Source organism: Alexandromys fortis, unplaced genomic scaffold (assembly GCF_014885135.2).
Source record: "Alexandromys fortis isolate MF-2015 unplaced genomic scaffold, M_Fortis_MF-2015_v1.1 scaffold_154, whole genome shotgun sequence".
In the NCBI taxonomy this organism is placed as follows: domain Eukaryota; kingdom Metazoa; phylum Chordata; class Mammalia; order Rodentia; family Cricetidae; genus Alexandromys; species Alexandromys fortis.
Genome location: NW_026068040.1, coordinates 3,389,317 through 3,406,866, shown reverse-complemented (window position 1 = coordinate 3,406,866; position 17,550 = coordinate 3,389,317). Strand labels below are relative to the sequence as shown.

At 43.1% G+C, this 17,550-nt stretch overlaps 1 protein-coding gene and 1 non-coding gene across 2 annotated transcripts in view; both read left to right on the top strand.

Moving 5' to 3' along the window:
• The first annotated feature begins 2,076 nt into the window (after positions 1-2,076).
• Positions 2,077-17,550, top strand: part of Lemd3 (LEM domain containing 3) — a 46,196-nt gene continuing 30,722 nt past the window's right edge. The window contains exon 1 of the mRNA XM_050165501.1: positions 2,077-3,592. Within this exon, the coding sequence (XP_050021458.1) occupies positions 2,092-3,592 (1,501 nt within the window). The 5' untranslated portion in view covers positions 2,077-2,091. The remainder of the gene's footprint in view (positions 3,593-17,550) is intronic.
• Positions 17,418-17,524, top strand: LOC126515695 (U6 spliceosomal RNA). The gene has a single exon (XR_007595914.1). It is a non-coding gene; the product is annotated as a U6 spliceosomal RNA (small nuclear RNA).

Below are 17,550 nucleotides of genomic sequence, written 5' to 3'. Positions count from 1 at the left end.
CTAAGGTAGTCATCCGTATAGACAGTCATTTAGCATATATAGAATGGAAGGCTCAGAAACATCGATTTATCCAAAGTTAGAGAAGAAAATAAAAGTCGTCTAGCAATCCTTGCAGAAGTATATTTTAGAGTTCATGACAGTTGAGGTAGGATCAATAGAGATTGTATTAGTTACTTTACACAATACTCAACCAAAATGTCTGACCATAGGAACTTAAGGAAGGGTTTATTTAGGCTTATAGTTTGAGGCCAAAGTTCATAGCAGCCAAGGAATGAAGGCAAAGCCTGAGGCAGCCACCAGGCCGGGGAGTACATAGTACCAGGTCACTGTGGCCAGGAAGCAGAAAGTATGGATGTTTTGTGCTGAGTTCACTTTCTCCTTTTTCTCCAGTCTAGTATTCCAGGCCATCGAATGGGCCCACTTTGAGTTAAGGTTAAGGGTCTTCTCACATCAGTTAGCCAAACCTAGATAATCCCTTACAGCGTGTTTGTTTAGATCCAGACAGGTTGACACTGCTAATCAGCGCAGATCCTGGGATAATTATGTTGAACTAAGATAAAAAGTATTAGAAAAGACAGAGCCAATGTCCAGTTTTATATAACACCAAAGCCCAGATGAACTAGTTTGCTATAGACGCCCAGTAGGTTTGTGATTTGATTTCCAATCCAAAAGTTAAGGTAATAAATTTGAATCATTCTAACTATAAATAGCGTCAGATACTCTTACCAGTCATAGATTCAGGTCCACTTGTGACACTTGAAGTCTCAGGGATAAAGAAAAAAGGGAAGTAGCCTTTCATATGGAAGCTTTATTTGAAGACAAGGCAAGATTTGCTAGAAATCAAGAATGGAGGTTAATATGAATTGTTTTCATACTTTTTTTCTACTGTGGAATGCTGGGTATTAAAAGGCTAGTATCTCTATTTTTGACTAACCTATTCTGTATAGATACTTTTATATTATAAGGTAGAGCAACTCAGATAAAAGCTATTGGAATGTTTCATACATAGTGATAGAATTGTCTACCAGTTTCTAGGGCTTAAGTACTTAAAAAAAATTAGTTATGTTAGGATTTGAGAAAAGGGAGGTATTCTTTACTAATATTGTTTTTTGGGGGGGGAGAAAGTTTGTCACCTTACCAGGCATCTTTCCCATGCCCCGAATATTAATCTTATCCTATTATAGTCTGCAGCTCACTACCTAATTCAACAAATGCGTACTGTGCTTCTAGTGTTGAAAACAATAGACGCAAAGTTCCTCTGTAGACGAGCTTACAGCCAAAGGGGGCAATAAAATATTTCAAAACAAATAAAAATGTTTATTAATTATTGTTTGGATAGGTGCGAGGAGAGCAGTAGAATGGTGAGCTTGTCTTTCTTCACCCAAAATGAATCAGACGATAGATAGGCTCTTTGATTTCTCCATGACTTTGTAAGGTCATCATCATGCTCAGAAAGGGAAAAACACTTTTAAAAAGTTAATTACGTGTGTGCACACATCTACAGAGTAATTATGACTTTTTGAAAACTGTCTTGTGAACGATCTATTCCCTTTCTTCCGAAAGAAGTCTCTGAAAGTCATTTAAAGAAAAAAAAAAAAACAACTACACGCAAAGACAAAATGAAAAGGGAACCTAGAGGCAGGCAGCAAAACTGCCAAGCCGGGGTCTCTCCTGGGTCCTCTCGGTGTGGTCGCAGCAGGGATCCGAACTAGAGGAACGTCGCCCGCCGTGAACTTCAGGGCGAACGGCCTCTGCACGCCCGCCGCCCGGCCCGGTGGCGGGACCCCGGGGAAGAGGTCAAGGTGTGGCTGTGAGAGGGGCGGCCGGCGGGTGGCTGTGGAAGCCCGGGGCGCGGGGCGACGAGAGCGGGGACACGCCGGCGCCCGAGGTTGGCGCGACGGGCTGGGCCGGGCGAGCCGCCGCCGCCGGCGCTCAGGTGGCGCTTTCCCGCTCAGGTGAGCTCCTCCCGCGCCTCCCATTGGCCGAGGCGCCCGTGGCGCTGGCAGGGCGACGCAGCCCGGTCTAGTTCAGGGTCTAGGGCGGCGCGTCACTTCCGGTAGCGCGGAGCTTGTAAAACACCCTGGAGAGAAAATGGCGGCGGCGACGGCGGCGGCGGCCTCGGCGCCCCAGCAGCTTTCGGATGAAGAGCTCTTCAGTCAGCTCCGCCGTTACGGGCTGTCTCCGGGCCCGGTGACGGAGAGCACGCGGCCGGTCTACCTCAAGAAGCTGAAGAAGCTTCGCGAGGAGGAGCAGCAGCAGCACCGGGCGGGGGGCCGCGGCACCAAGACGCGGAACAGCAATAACAATAACACGGCGGCCGCCACGGTCGCGGTCGCGGGGTCGGCGGCGGCGGCGGGCGTGGGGGCCCGGCCGGGCTCGGGCGACCTGTCGTACTCACGGACCCCTGCGGGCCTCGGCTCCCTGGGAGGACCCGGGGGCGCGGCGGGCGTCCCCGCTGCGGCAGGCAGCAAAGTGCTGCTGGGCTTCAGCTCGGACGAGTCGGACGCGGAGGCCAGTCCGCGGGAGCAGGCCGGCGGGGGCGGCGGGGCCGGCGCGCGGAGGGACCGGGCTGCGCTCCAGTACCGCGGGCTCCGAGCGCCGCCGGCGCCCCTGGCCGCCAGCGAGGTGACTAACAGCGGCCACCCGGCCGAGCGCAGGAAGCCGCACTCGTGGTGGGGGGCGCGGAGGCCCGGCGCGTCCGAGCCGCAGCCGCCGTCGAGCAACGACGGCGCCGCGGAGGACATGGACGAGGAGGTGGGCGACGGCGGCGGCGAGAGGGATCCCGAGGCCGACGAGCCGCTGTGGGCCGGCCGAGCGGTGAACGGCAGCCGGCTCCTCCCGTACAGCTGCCGGGAGCACTACTCGGACTCGGAGGAGGAGGACGACGGCGACGTGGCCTCCGGCAGACAGGTATTAAAGGACGACTCCCTTGCCCGGCATCGACCCAGACGGAGCCATAGTAAGCCTTTCTCGGCGCTGACGGCTAAATCTGGCGGCAGCCGGCAGGAGACCTCGGTTCAGGGAGGGGGAGGACAGGCGATGAATGACAGGGCGGCGGCCGCCGGGAGTCTAGACGGGAGCCGAACCCTCGAGGAGGCGGCGGCCCAGCCGGGAGGAGGGTGCGACCCAGTGGACTCCAGCCCCATCCCTCGATTCCGGGCCGGCGCGAAGAAGCTGGCCCCGCCGATCCCCGACATGGACTCAACCTTGGAGTCACCCACAGGTTCCCTTCTCAAAACCAACAATCACATAGGCGGTGGGACCTTCGGGGTGGAGCCCCCCAGTGTCTACGCCAACAGCCTCCCTCCCAGTGCGGCCGTGGCCGCCCCTCCGTCACTCAGGATCAACCACGCCAATCATACTGGCTCCAATCACACCTACCTGAAAAAGGCATATGGCAAGCCGAAGCTGTGCGAGCCTGAGGAGGAACTTCTTCAGCAGTTCAAACGGGAAGAGGTGTCTCCGACGGGGAGCTTCAGTGCGCACTACTTGTCCATGTTTCTCCTGACTGCTGCCTGCTTATTTTTCCTAATACTGGGACTGACTTACCTAGGAATGAGAGGGTCGGGCGCACCCGAGGATGGAGGACTCCGTAAGTATTAAGTGAACTCTGAGGGCCCCGGTTGTCAAATGCAACGTTGCTAGTGGTGACCTTTACCTGCAAGAAATTTGTTTAACACCGAAAAAAAAAAACACAGAATACATGCATCGTCTTTCTATTGAGAAGGAACAGTATTACCAATAGCAGAATGATATCTTAGGACTGGTTTTTAGGTTTTTCTGCATGGTGTATTGTTAAATTCAGAACAGCTTACCGAAGGAAAAAAACAATACTAGTAAGAGGCACTTGAGTTCTTAGTTTTTAGTAACTGCGGATGTCGTGTGCTCACGAGGTTTGAAGTGTTAGCATTTTTAAGCGGTGCCATACACGCAATGTTTGCTTTTTTAAACGCATTATGTTTGAAGAGAGTAATGTACAGTTTCTTGGAATTCTGGTACTCACAATATAGGTAGGTCTATAGTTGAGAAGGCAGCAGGACACACCTCTTAATTCACTCCTCAGTCGAGAAGACAGTCACGGTAACTTAGCGCGTGGAACTTGGAGCCAGATTTCCCTGGTAGGCAAGTGTGTGCATTCATTACGCCAGTCTTCCACTGGACTGAGTCATCAAGACACAACGCTAGTAGGTCACATCTTTCAAAGACGATAACCACTGTGTGTTCCGGCCGACAGAAGGATGAAGTAATTGGTGTGTGCTATTTTAGACTGCATGGTCAGAGGGGGTGCTGTTTGAGGTAGACCTAAAGCTGGAAAAAAGAAAACAAAGTAGCATTGTAGAGAGACCGCTAGACATTCTGGGCAAGAAGGAGAAAGGACTTGAATGGGGCAGGAGACTTGCTGTAGTTACTATGGTCAGAACCTCCTTTCCTAATCTAGATAACCATGCTAATATTGACTAGGATGAGATTATTAAGATTGGATGTAAATTACTGTATAATGGACTGTTAGGTTTCTTCTCATTTACCCTGACGATTTTCTCCTAATACGAATTTAGAGTATATGATTTGTATTTATAAAGCTGACTTACTGTATATTTTATTTCACAATAGTGGGATGGGATGGATGTAGTTAGCAGTCTCAGTAGTGTGAGCTTTGATTTCGGTATAACCAAGTCCAAGGTTTAAATACATAAATGACCACAATACTGTTGAATTATAGGCTTGCAAGAGCAGTCCTTGCTTGCTTTAATTGGCTCTCTGGGAGCTAGAGTGATGTACTGTATTCTGCCTTAAATATTCGAGAGAAAAAAAATAGCATTCTGGAAATCAAACTCAGAAGTTAAATGACATTACCTGTCATTAGTCGCTTATTTTGCATGTTTTTCTGGCCCTGAGTCAGCCATCTGGCCATTATCTGAAACCCAAGTGTCTTCCCTGGTCTTCCCAACAACTCTGAGAGAAAGCTGTTTATATGAGTTGATTTTAGATTTTTATCTAATTACAAAGCCCATATTTTTAACATTTTGTGTGATATCTGTAGATCGTGTTATAGATAAGAGGGTACCTTTATTGTTCATAAGAAAATAATAGAACATTTGGTAGGAATTCATATGGAATTACTGATGAGACAAATTATTAAAAGTCACTTTCATATCTTTTCCACCACTTAAGGTGATGAATGAGTATTGTTCTATCAGGCACTAAAATTTCGAGTTGGAAAGGAATGCTGGGACTCTTCTCTTCTCTCCCCTCCCCTCCCCTCCCCTCACCTCCCTTCTTCTCTCCTCTCCTCTCCTTTCTCTTCTTTTCCTTTCTTTTCTTTCCATGAAGAAAATGGTCCATGGATGTCCTGGATGGAAACTAAGGGTAAGTAGTTGAGATGATCGAGGACTTGGCTGGAAGAGCCTCATTCTTATATGCTAGCGGATAGAAATATCTGCCAACTTTGTAGTTGTGAAGATCAACTGAGATAATTTATTAAGCGTGAGATATTTATTAGTTCAGATGAAGTTTGCCATATTTTTGGTAAATTACAGTGTATATATAAGAAGGTTATTAATAAATTATCTTTACTGTGTTTTCTAATCTATTTAACATTATCAATTCCGTTAGCTCTACCTTGAAGCAGTTGATGCAGAAGTACAATGAATCCCCTGTGTAACTGACACGCTGTAAAGCATGACAGAAAGAAGTGCCTGCTAGTTCTGTTAGTTTGGTCACTTAATGGCATTAGGGTTTTCAGACTGAACGTTTTCACTCTCTGTATTCTGAATCTTTTGTCTATTTCAATGTTTAGCCATAGCGTTCATTGGTCAAATAGTGTAAGTTTTACTATAAGTAATAGTTTGACCAGAAGATTGTAGGGTTATATGTGACTGTAAGCTTTTATTAGTTATTATTTTAATTATATAATGTGTAATGGTCTTTTAAATTTTTTTAAGTAAAAAGTTCTTAATTATTTTGATCTTTGCAATTTTTCATTAGTATTTTAATTTTTTTTTGTTTTTGTTTTTCGAGACAGGGTTTCTCTGTGGCTTTGGAGCCTGTCCTGGAACTAGCTCTGTAGACCAGGCTGGTCTCAAACTCACAGAGATCCACCTGCCTCTGCATCCCGAGTGCTGGGATTAAAGGCGTGCACCACCATCGCCCGGCAGTATTTTAATTATTTAAATTACTTTTCCTCATCAAATTTCTGAGTTTGCTTTCATGCTGTAGAGTTAGAGATGAGCTAAGATGACCTAAGCTTTACCAATTCCAGGATTAACATTTTAACTTTAAATACTACCAGGACGATGCACACATCAGCCTGCAGTAAAACTGTCCTACACATGATCAAATCATGACATCGCACTAAAAGAAAAGAGAAAACAGAATAGATTACCTATTATAGATTCATGGTTATTATTTACAAATTATTCTTCAACAACAAAAGATATTTTTGTAGACAAGAAGAGTGTAATTATATAGCCCTTTCTAATTTTGCGGGACTTCCTGTTCACTTATAACAGAAATAGTAGCTCCTTCCAGAACTTCCTTTATATTTCTCGTATAAATATAGGTGTGTTGATTTTCATCCAGATAGTATGTGTAAGTTTTCCTTTAAGTGCCTACCATGCCAATAACTTTCCAACAAAGAGGCGTGTTGAACAATATGTGGGTACGTGTCAGACGAAATCACCTTCAGAGCCTGCGTACCAGGGAGAAAGGTGAAAAATAAGCATTTTAGTTTTGTGTTAGGTTTTGCTGGCTTTTAGCACACGGAAACACTAGTATCTTTAGCGAGCTGGGGTGGGGGTGGGGAGTGTGATACTACAGACAGGTTCTGGAGGTTCTCCATCGACAAGAAGAGCGCTTTGGCAGATAAACAAGCTGTGTGTTGAGGGGTCAGAAAGAATGGCCGATGTTGCTGGACTGTAAGTGAAGGGAAATGGCACACGATGAAGTCAGTTTGGCATAGGTGAAGTCATCATGAGAGAGTCTGGATTTTAAGTGACATTATTCTGTATATATAAAGCAGCTTGTATTTCCATTTAACATTATGTCATAGGTATCTTTTCCATGAGCTGATTTAAGTGTAAAGATGTATTTTAAACACTGCTCTCACCACAGGTCTTTCTCTCATTCCGTTTATTGTTAAAGTCTGTGCTGTTCTAAAACTGCTCGTGTCTATATTCTTCAGCTGCTGCTCTCTTCCCTTCCTGCTAGCCATTTAGTCAGCGGTGGACTGTCACAGTCTGCCTGCAGTCGCCAGTCAACCAGCTGCTCTCCTTTGCCTCATTGCGGGGGAGGGGTTTTTTTTTGGCTGTGTACTCCTGCAGACTTGCCCCGGCTCCTAGTTTTCACACTTGCGTCTGCCCCTGCTGTAAATAGTTTATCTTGAGTGCCATTTTTTATACCTATTTCCTAGGGTGTTCGTCCATTCTCAGGTACTACCTCTCAGTTTGTATTCTTTCATAAACGCCCCTTCTGAATGCTAGACTTATTTGTTGATTACACATCTTTTGGACATCCCAAGTACCAGCACCATCTGGCATTTTCTGTGCTGTCACCTTGGTTTTGCCCTCTGGTTACTGTTGTGATATTGGTGCTTCCATGTGTGTCCAGAGCCCAAGAGAGAAACTTGGGTTTCTAGATTCCTTCCTATCCTTCTTACTACCTTCTTCCCTGATTAGTTTGGGTGTCTGGTCATTGTAGTTTCTATGCATCTTTTCAATCTTTTTGTTGTTTTGTTTTTTTTAAGACGGTTTCACTGTGTAGCCCTGGCTGGCCTGGGACTTGCTCTGTGAACCAGACTGGCCTTGAATTTAAGAGATCCACCTGCTTCAGTGCTGGGATTAAAAGCCTACTCCTTTTGCTTCTAGGCAGTAGCCCTCACAGTCCATTTCTGTGCTAGAGTGGTATTCCTAAAGCATACATGCAAGTTAGTCTTTTGTTTAAAGTCACTTGGTGACTTTCTCTTAGCTACTGGCCCAATTTAAATTCGGTTAAACTGTCCTGAGATTCTGCTTGTTCTTCCTAGCTTCATGGACTACTAGTCATTGAGTATGGAATGACATTTTATATCTTCAAACAGACTATTCTTTTTCTCTCCTACTTATTCTTAGAAGTGTGTTTTGTGAGCATTTCATCCTGCTTATCCAAGTTTGGATCATCGCTTTGTGCTCGAATAGGAGCTTCTTCATCCTCCAAAGCGTTTATTACACTGTATGAGTGTTGAGTCTACCATGGCAGGCAGTTTATACTTCTTAGGTCAATCTTCCTGTAGGTCAGGTACAGGTTTTATTATTTAGTTTTGGATTTGACTTTACGGATTGTCTATTGTTAAAAAATGAGGGTGTTGGCTGGGCGGTGGTGGCTCACGCCTTTAATCCCAGCACTTGGGAGGCAGAGGCAGGCGGATCTCTATCTCTGTGAGTTCGAGGCCAGCCTGGTCTACAAGAGCTAGTGCCAGGACAGGCTCCAAAGCTACAGAGAAACCCTGTCTTGAAAAAAACTAAAAAAAAAAAAAAAAAAAAAAAGAGGGTGTTTGATACCTCCGTGGAGGTGGCTTTAAGTACTAAATGTACATACAAAGTACATTTATAATGATGTATAATATATGTCAAATGTTTATTGTTATTGAAGAAGATGGAAATTACTGTAGTATCCTTGGCACAAATTTGTGACTCAATAAATTTTGAATAAGTGATCACATGTAAAGTCCCCAGCACAGGCCCTTTATATGTGTAGGTTTGACATCTGTAGATTTAACCACAAATGTTCGTCAGAAGTTTACATCTAAACATGTACTTTGTTACTGCCTAAACAGGATGGTACAGTGACTGTTTATATAGCAATTAACATAAGTTTATGTCATAATTATATTCATGTACTTTCTGTGTGTGGATATTATATAAACATGTCCTTGTTATTGCCTAATGGTATGGTACAACGACTGTTTATATAGTAATTGCCATAAATTTATGTCATAAATTTATATTCCATTATTTATATAGTAGTATGCACTAAAAGGAATGTAGCGATCTGGAGTACAGAGTGGATGAATGAAAGGTATATATAAATACTGTGCCCTTTTATGTGACAATTTTCAGTCCAGGAGCCTCATTCTTCATGCAAACTGAAGAATTACTTTAAATATACACTGATGAGCTTATTGTATTTTAAGTATGTTACTTCCATATCAAAAGAAGCTATCCCACAGGAACTTGAACTCCCATCAGCCCAGTCATAGGAATTGGTTAGGAAACAGGTACTATGTGACAAGCCCAGTTCTTTACCCGTGAGGATAGAAGAAGCTTGCAGTCCAAGGTAGGATGTAGTTCAGTAGGTCAAGCAGTGGAAATCCACGGAGAGTTCAGCACAGAGAGCAGACATGGTCAGCTGTTCTTCAGGGCTAAGCAGGTAGGTAAAGGAGTGACAGAGTTTGCTATGAAACAGGCTGATAACTGGGGACTGATAGTTGTTTTGAAGAGAGAAATATGCTTATTGATTATCCTCTTTACATAGTCTGTCAGAATCAAGAGGGTGGTTGTGACCATGAGCCTGAGTGATTTAGGAATACTGGTGCCATAGAGAAGAAGTAGAGACTCAGAAGAGGGCTCTTGTTTGGGAAAGCGGTACAGAGGAAATGCCTGGAACTGCCCTTTGGGTTACCGCGGAGCACTGGGATAAAGATAGAGACTGGCGCTACCTAAGAGGAAAAAGGACTTTGCTGAGGGAATAATAGCTCCCTTCCCATACTGCCTTTCTGAACTACAAGACCAAGTGTTACCGGCAAGTGCCCCACTTTGTGGGCTTAGTTTAAGAAATATTTTTACTCCTTAGAGGAATACAGACTAGCCAAGTCTAGACATTAATACCTAGCATTGACTTGGGGTTCAAACTTGACAGAAATACTTATTGCAGTTATTTGTAAAGAATGAAACCAGGGTGTCTGTTGGTTCTCAAATTTTTAAGAGTTGATTACTTAGATACTTTTTTATACCTCCTAAGAATATTTCTGTAAATTGCAGATGTTTGAATATGCCAGTTTGATTTTAGAAATTAAAAACCTATTCTGAGAATGTCTTTCTTTTAAAAATTATCTGTAGAATAATTTAAAATTAGAAATTGTCGGTGAGAACTTGTTATCCCCATGGAAGTGAGTGGTTTGAGGAAACTCTCGCGGAGAGAGCCTGTGTGTGCAAATTGACACTTTAACTTGCTAGCTTTTAAACTACAGAGAAGTTAGCCACTAATCCTCAGCATCCTCATTGTGAAGCAGTCCAAAGCGGGAATAACTAAATAATGCATGTCAAGCAAGGCTTGGTCCTATGTGTGTGGTGTTTCATGCATGAATCCTCACTCTGTAGGTGCTTCCCACTGTAGAGGTGGACAGACAGGGAAGGGTGAAGGAACTTGCTCAGGGTCATGGAGCAGTCCTGGATGGGCAGGATTTGAGTGGGTAGTAGCTGTCAGTCACCATGCTAGATTGTCTTTATGTGTGTAAATATGTACTATTCAGTCCATCTTGTTTGTGACCGTTATCCAGAAAACTGAAGAGTTGTGGGTGGGTTAAGCAGATTAGTGTGTGAAATCCAAGATCTGCTAAAAATAATCTATGGGAAGAAAGTACAAAATTATGCTCAACTATTAGGGATTGTGTGGAATCATTTATTCTCACTTCAGATTTTAGATTAATTCATAGATAATGTGGGGAAGAGCTATCTGCTGTAATACAAACTGTATATAAAGCTACAAGATTTATAAAACTGGTGGGAAAGTCGTGGTCTTACATAAATCACCAGTATAAAACTAATTGTTTTCTAGGGGTTATCGTTAAGTGGCAAAGCGTTTTAGATACATAATAGAGGTGGTTTTTTGTTTGCTTAAACTTTGTGTTCATTTATTTTTATTTGTTTTTGTGGAAAGATGTTCAGCAGCAATAGTTCTCAGCCTGGGGTCACATGTCAGATATCCTGCATATCAGATATTTGCATTACAATTCATAACAGCAGAACTACAGTTGTGAAGTAGGATAGAAATACTTTTATGGTTGGGGATCTTGACATGAACTGTAATTACATAGTGGGGGCGTTCGCAGCATTAGGAAGGTTGGGAATCACTAGTCTCTAGTGTTGGTATATAGACTTTAAAAATTATGAGTTTTTATGAGTCCTCAGAGTTGTAAGGACTTAGCGTTTGTTTACTATGCAACAGTGTTTGGGTTTGCATATTGTAATTTTTGAAACATAACTTTAAAAACCATTTTCTGCACATTTGAGTGTCTTATGGCAATGCTTACCACAACATGTTCTCTGTATAAAGGGGGAGCTGGAGAATCCCAGGGCTAAGTGTTAGTGTGGTTGTCTTTCCTTCCACCTGGCTTTGGGCCACCATCTATAAGTCACACAATTTTAATGGAGATATTATTTCATGCAAGTTTTTAGAACTAAGGTTTTTTGGGAAGAAACGTGGAGAATAAATGTGCCCAAAATGAAAATGTTAGCAGTAAATGTTCATATTTATAAGTTCAAGATGTTCTAGAGTATTCTTATGCTTATGACAAAATGTCTTGTTTTAAGAATTACCATTTCAATTGTCCCTTCTTTTAGATTTAAAGACTTAGTTGATAAGAGGAAGCATTAGGAACTTTCTGTGTGAACCCCTTAATCTTTGTGAGAGTAGTTACTACTGTGCCTGTGAGAAAATGAGATGCAGAAGAAAGGAGCAAAGGTCAGGGTCCCGCAACTGAGTGTCAGCGAGGCCCTGCAGCTCCCTGCAGGCTGAGCTGCTGCTCACTGCCTCATTGTTGGGCAGCAGTGGTTGCTGGTGCCCGACTGCACCTTGTGCTTGGGTAAGGAAGTTACTTAGAACCCTTGAGCCTTGGTTTTATATCTGTCGGTTGAAAGCATAGTAACATAAGCCTTATGTCCAGCCCGTGACTTGTTTTTAGGGGATTTTACCTAAGTGAAATAAAGAAAGCTGAGCTAATCTAAACTGTACCTCTAATAGTGTAAGTTAGGTTCTCCAGCTGCAGTAGGGTAATTTAAGAAACATGGCGTGGTTTGCTAATAATGTTAATAAGTAATGAAAATTGTTAAATTTATACTCCTTATCAGTGCTTTTAAACTTGTCTCTTACGCTGTCTGAGTAGATAAAAGGGAGCTATTGTCTCATAACACCTAATTAGTGTCTACCTTATTTCCCAGACTGAAGAAAACCTTTTATTTTTATAATTATATTATTGTGAGACATCATAAAATATACTGGAAGCTAGATTTTAACGGTGCTGAGCACTAGAGGGTAGATTTGCAAGTCAGATATATGGTACATTAATGTAAAATGTAGAACTGAATTTGAGGTTGAAAATAAATTTAAAAATGTAGGTGGATGTTTTATTCAGAGTTCTTTAAAGGAACAGACTATAGAGTGAATATATATTGTGAAAAGGAATGATTAGATTAGGTCACATGGCTGGATAGTCCAATAGTAGCTGTTTGCATACTAGAAAGGCTGAAGACCCTGCACTGCTTCAGTCCACAAAACTTAGAGCCTCACTTAGTCCCTGTCTGGCACTGAAGGCCTGGAGGGCGCCTGAGCTGCTGCTGTGTAGTCGGATTGGAAGGCAGCAAAGGCTGGCATTATGGTTGATGTGTTCACCAGCAAGAAGTGAGGTAGGTAGGCAGAGCAGCGCTTTTTCCCCCTCTTTATATCTGGCTGCAACCTGAAGGTGCTGCCTTCTTTAGGGAAGGCTCATCCTTCTTTCCTCCTAGACATGCTGCAGTTGGATCTTAGGGTAGGTATCTGCTCATATTAGCTGAGGAATAGTACCAAACAAGTGTGTGCTTGTTAGATGCTCTTCAGATCACTTACAGAGTAGAGTTAGTTAGTATTCTTATACCAAAGTGGGGATGAACAAACACAGTTGTTTAAATGCGTACAGTCTAGAAACTGGAAGGCATAACATGGATTTGATAAGTAGGGTATTAAAACCATACCGCCTAAATTAGAAGGAATCTAAAGTACATTGATATTCCCAGTCTCCTAGATAATTTGTGTGTGACATAAACAACAAATTTATTCCATTTTTAATTAGAAACATCAATATTGTGATTTATTTGACCAGAATCATTCAGTAGAAATTTAATACAAGTAATATATTCATTTAAAACTTTTACACATTAGGGTGTAAAAGGAAATGGGTAAATTGAATACTAGTAATTAGCTAGTATAGCTAGAATATCATTTTGACATAACCAGTGTAGAAGTTGCTGATGAAATATTTTATGTGCTCTTTTGGTGTATGCTAAGGATTTAAAACACAGACAGTCTTCTAGTATAAATCAGCAGACTGGTGACATTTCCAAGGCTCAGTAGATATGTGGTTAGATCTTGACGTCTCTGAGTTACGTTATTGGTTTAATTGGTTCTAAGGATGACTGGTTCTGGGGTGATTACAATGTGCCATGCATTTTGTTCTATATAATTTTGCAGTTAACCTATCTAGTAATATGATGTAGGTTTTGTTATCAATTTGCAGATACAAATAATGACATTGTTTGAACAGGTATTCTGTACAAGAGTAGGATTTACAGCCATTCTGATCTTAAGACTCTCGTTGTGTTTCCTGTGCTGCCCTTGTTTAGAGCACAAACACTTCAGAGGCAGGGCAGGCGGGTGGCTGACATTCACTCTATTCTTCTCATTTCAAGGCACCGAGTGCCTCTTTGCTTGAAGTGCCAGTGGTACTCCAGCTGCTGTCATGTTCTTACTGGGACTACCCCTCCGTGCTTATGTCACCATTTCCAGGTTTAAATTGCTTTCTGGTACTCTTGAGACCAGACATAGAAATGAGAGACGGCCTTTCCCGTCTGCCACATGACTGCGGTGAGGAGGGGAAGTCAGCTCAGTCAGCTCTTGCTGGGACGAGAGAAAACTAATAACCAGTGACGCTTGTGTGGGGTAAAGGGTTTAACTTTGTCAGTATTTTGAGAAAGACTTTTGGGAAGCCATTACTCATCACGTTGAGTTATATATATTTTATATCATTTTGTAGTGTATTGTGTAGGGGCCTTTTTTGTTCAAAAAGGAAAAACAGGCAATCTCTCCTTTTTGTGTTGGTCAAAAATCATGAATTATGTGTAAGACTTGTTTAAACTTGAAATTCCCACTTTACTATCAGACTGGGACCATAGCGTTAGCACTAGAGCACTTCCCTTGTGCCTGCGGTCTGGGCTCAGTCTCCAGCACACCAAAGTGGGAGTGGATAGCAGTCTTCCTGTAGGTTATAGGATCACAGTTTGCTTGCTTTTCTGTTTTCTTTTTTGTTCTTTCCCTCTCTCTTTCTTTCTTGTTTAATATATAATGTACAACATGCATTCAGGCTGTCCAAGAGTCATCAGATCCCCTGGAACTAGAATTTTAGACGTTCATGAGCCACCACGTGGAATTAAACTCAGGTCCCCCCGCAAGAGGAACAGTGCTCTTAACTGCTGAGCCATCACTCCACTCCCCTCTGCTCCGTTCTTTCTTAAAGCAAACAGCTGTGTTGTTTAATATCATTTGTTAGTTTCTATAGAGTTAAATAATAGTGAGTTTCATCACTCACTAGTTATGAAACTGTAGTATGGGTCCTAGAGAAAAATAAAAATGTGTGACCATGCTATTTGAGTTCAAATGTTTTAAAAATTCTAGTAAGTCTTCTAGCAAGAGCAGATATTACTTGAGTATAAGTAAATAGCTTGTTTTATACTTTATGAGACTCTATGAAGATAATGAGAATCTGTGAAGATTAGCACAATTAACTCTACCAATCAATTACAAGGGTTCTGTGCCCAACCCCTATTTCTATATGGGGATTCTGGTTCTTGAAGAAGAACGGATAGACCTGAGGGGGGGAAAAACTTATAAAGGTAAAATCATTTTGGCCGCATAGAATCATCTTTGATTTTAAAGGAGTTTTCAGAGTTGTGTACTGCTTATGCAGTGAGGGATTTGGGAAGATATTGTTTAGCCATGTTTCTTCAGTTGTAAGAAACTCAGGCTTTAGCTAGGCGATGGTGGTGCCTTTATCCCAGCAGTTGGGAGGCAGAGGCAGGCGGATCTCTGAGTTCAAGGACAGCCAGAACTACACAGAGAAAGTCTGTCTTGAAAAACAAACACCACCACCTCCCACTCCCCGCCCACCCGCAAATAAAAAACAGGTGGTGGTGCAAGCCTTTAATCCCAGCACTTGGGAGGCAGAGGCAGGCGGATCTCTGTGGGTTTGAGACCAACCTGGTCTACAAGTTCCAAGAAAGCCAGGGCTGTTACATAGAAATCTTGTCTCGAAAAAAAGAGGTCCCACCCTGATGTGGGAGTGTCATATATCAATCTGTTGATTTCATTGGTTAATTAAATAAACTGCTTGCCCTGATAGGTTAAAACATAGGTGGGAGGAGTAAACAGGAGGAAGATGGGAGGAGTAAACAGAATGGAATGCTGGGAGAAAGAGGAAGTGAGCTCAGACCCGACAGCTCTGCTCTCTGGAGCAGAGGCCATGCTTCGCTCTCCCAGACACATGCGATGAAGCTCCGACCCAGGATGGATGTAGGCTAGAATCTTCCCGGTGAGCGCACCTTGGGGTGCTTACATGAATTATTAGAAATGGGCTAGTCCAGGTGCGAGAGTTAGCCGAGAAGAGGCTAGATATAATGGGCAAGCAGTGTTTAAAAGAATACAATTTGTGTGTTGTTATTTCAGGCATGAGCTAGCAGGCGGCCGGGGTGCTGGGGATGAAGCCCCGCCGCTCGTATTTCAATACCACCCCCAAAACAAAAGGGAAAGAAACCGAGGGTTTTACTGCGACTCTGGATTTGTTATTATAAACATTTAATGATGACTTATTTCAAGGGGCTCTAAGTCTGTGTGTGCCTCTGTTGAGTACTGAAATGTTTAGATTTTGCTTGCATTATTTAGTTCTTCAAACTAACAGACAGCTGACGGTTTCATGATGGGCATGTCCCAGACACATGCTACATTCATCCTTACTCAGAGAAACTTCTCTTTGCAGTGCATGCTGGTGAATGCAAAAGATTCTTGGCTGTTCACAAAGGGACAGTGAATGTTCAACCTTAAACAGATCATTTATGCCAACCCCTGTGAGGCTCGGACGACCACAGAGAAAGGGATAGAATGCATGTAAGAGTCAGAAGATGGAAGGGCTGCACATTGCTGTCTAGCATGGGCAGCTATCCCGGTCGTTAACATGCTGCCTTGCTGCCTTCGGGTCCTGTGCAGGAGCAGACCCGTAAATAGTGAGGGTGGGGAAGGAGCTCAGGAAAGCCCACTCCTTCCTGAGCTGAGCTGCTGGCTACTAAACCATTCTGGAGGAGAGTCCTTGTCTGCAGAAGTATGCTCACAGGTGAGCCTGCCAGGCTCCATTGACCAGTATAGACCCATGCTCACAAAGACCACCCTAGATAAATTCAGTGGGTCATAACACAAAACCAGAAGCGTGGAAAAGAACCGATAGGGAGGGTTGGCAGGAGTGGTGGGGGGGATGAGAGGATGGAGGTGAGAGCAATCAGAGTATTGCCTGAAACCTAGTTAACAAAAGTCCCAGACAACAAAACCCCCTGGTAGCTGTATCTGATCATCTTTTGCGTTCTTTGGAAGGTTAAGACTGTGGTGTGGATGTGGCAGAACCAAGATGTGAGTATAGATGATCATATCAGGGCATCTTTTCCCTGTGCCTCAAGGGGTCTTTGGGGATAGGTATCCAGACTATAGTGGACAGTATAAGGGGATATAGACTAAATTAGTTTCATTCCAGGATTCTAAGATTGTTTGCTTAGACTTTAGAGAATAAACTATCAGCCATGTTGATTTGTTCAGAGAGTCATTATGCAAGTGACAAGTTCAGTTCTTGTGTGTCGTAGTTCCACGAAGTTAAGCTCTGGAAATCAGCGTGTAAGGCAGAAATTGAACATGGTCAAAAATGCAGAAATACAACTGAAAGCTTCTTAGGTATGGAGTCTCCCTTACGGTCTCAGAAGGCCACGTTTCCCTTCCAGTGTTAGACTGGGTTCTTCTGACACCTAAGGAAGCATCAGAACAGTCACCTTTACTTAAATTTATTAAGTCACGTTTGGAATTTGATGGATGCCATAAAAGCTCTGTGGGAATAGATGGGAGCTGAAGGACTAGCATGGTGCTACAATATCTTCACAAAATAAAGTTTATTTGAGCAAAGAACAATCCATGAGTTGGGTGATAGTCAGAACTAGAAGGACTTGGGGAGCTTCACGGTCTACACAGAGGTCAAGGCCAGCCTGGGCAATGCTGTTTTGTATTTTTTTTTTCATGTATTCTTTTTCTTTTTATATGTTAAATCTCACTCATCCCTTGCCTGGTATATAAGAGGGCAATTGACTTACAATAATATATTTTTATTTGTGCTCGCTTCGGCAGCACATATACTAAAATTGGAACGATACAGAGAAGATTAGCATGGCCCCTGCGCAAGGATGACACGCAAATTCGTGAAGCGTTCCATATTTTTGAGAAAGAACTGGAAGAAGTTTGGCA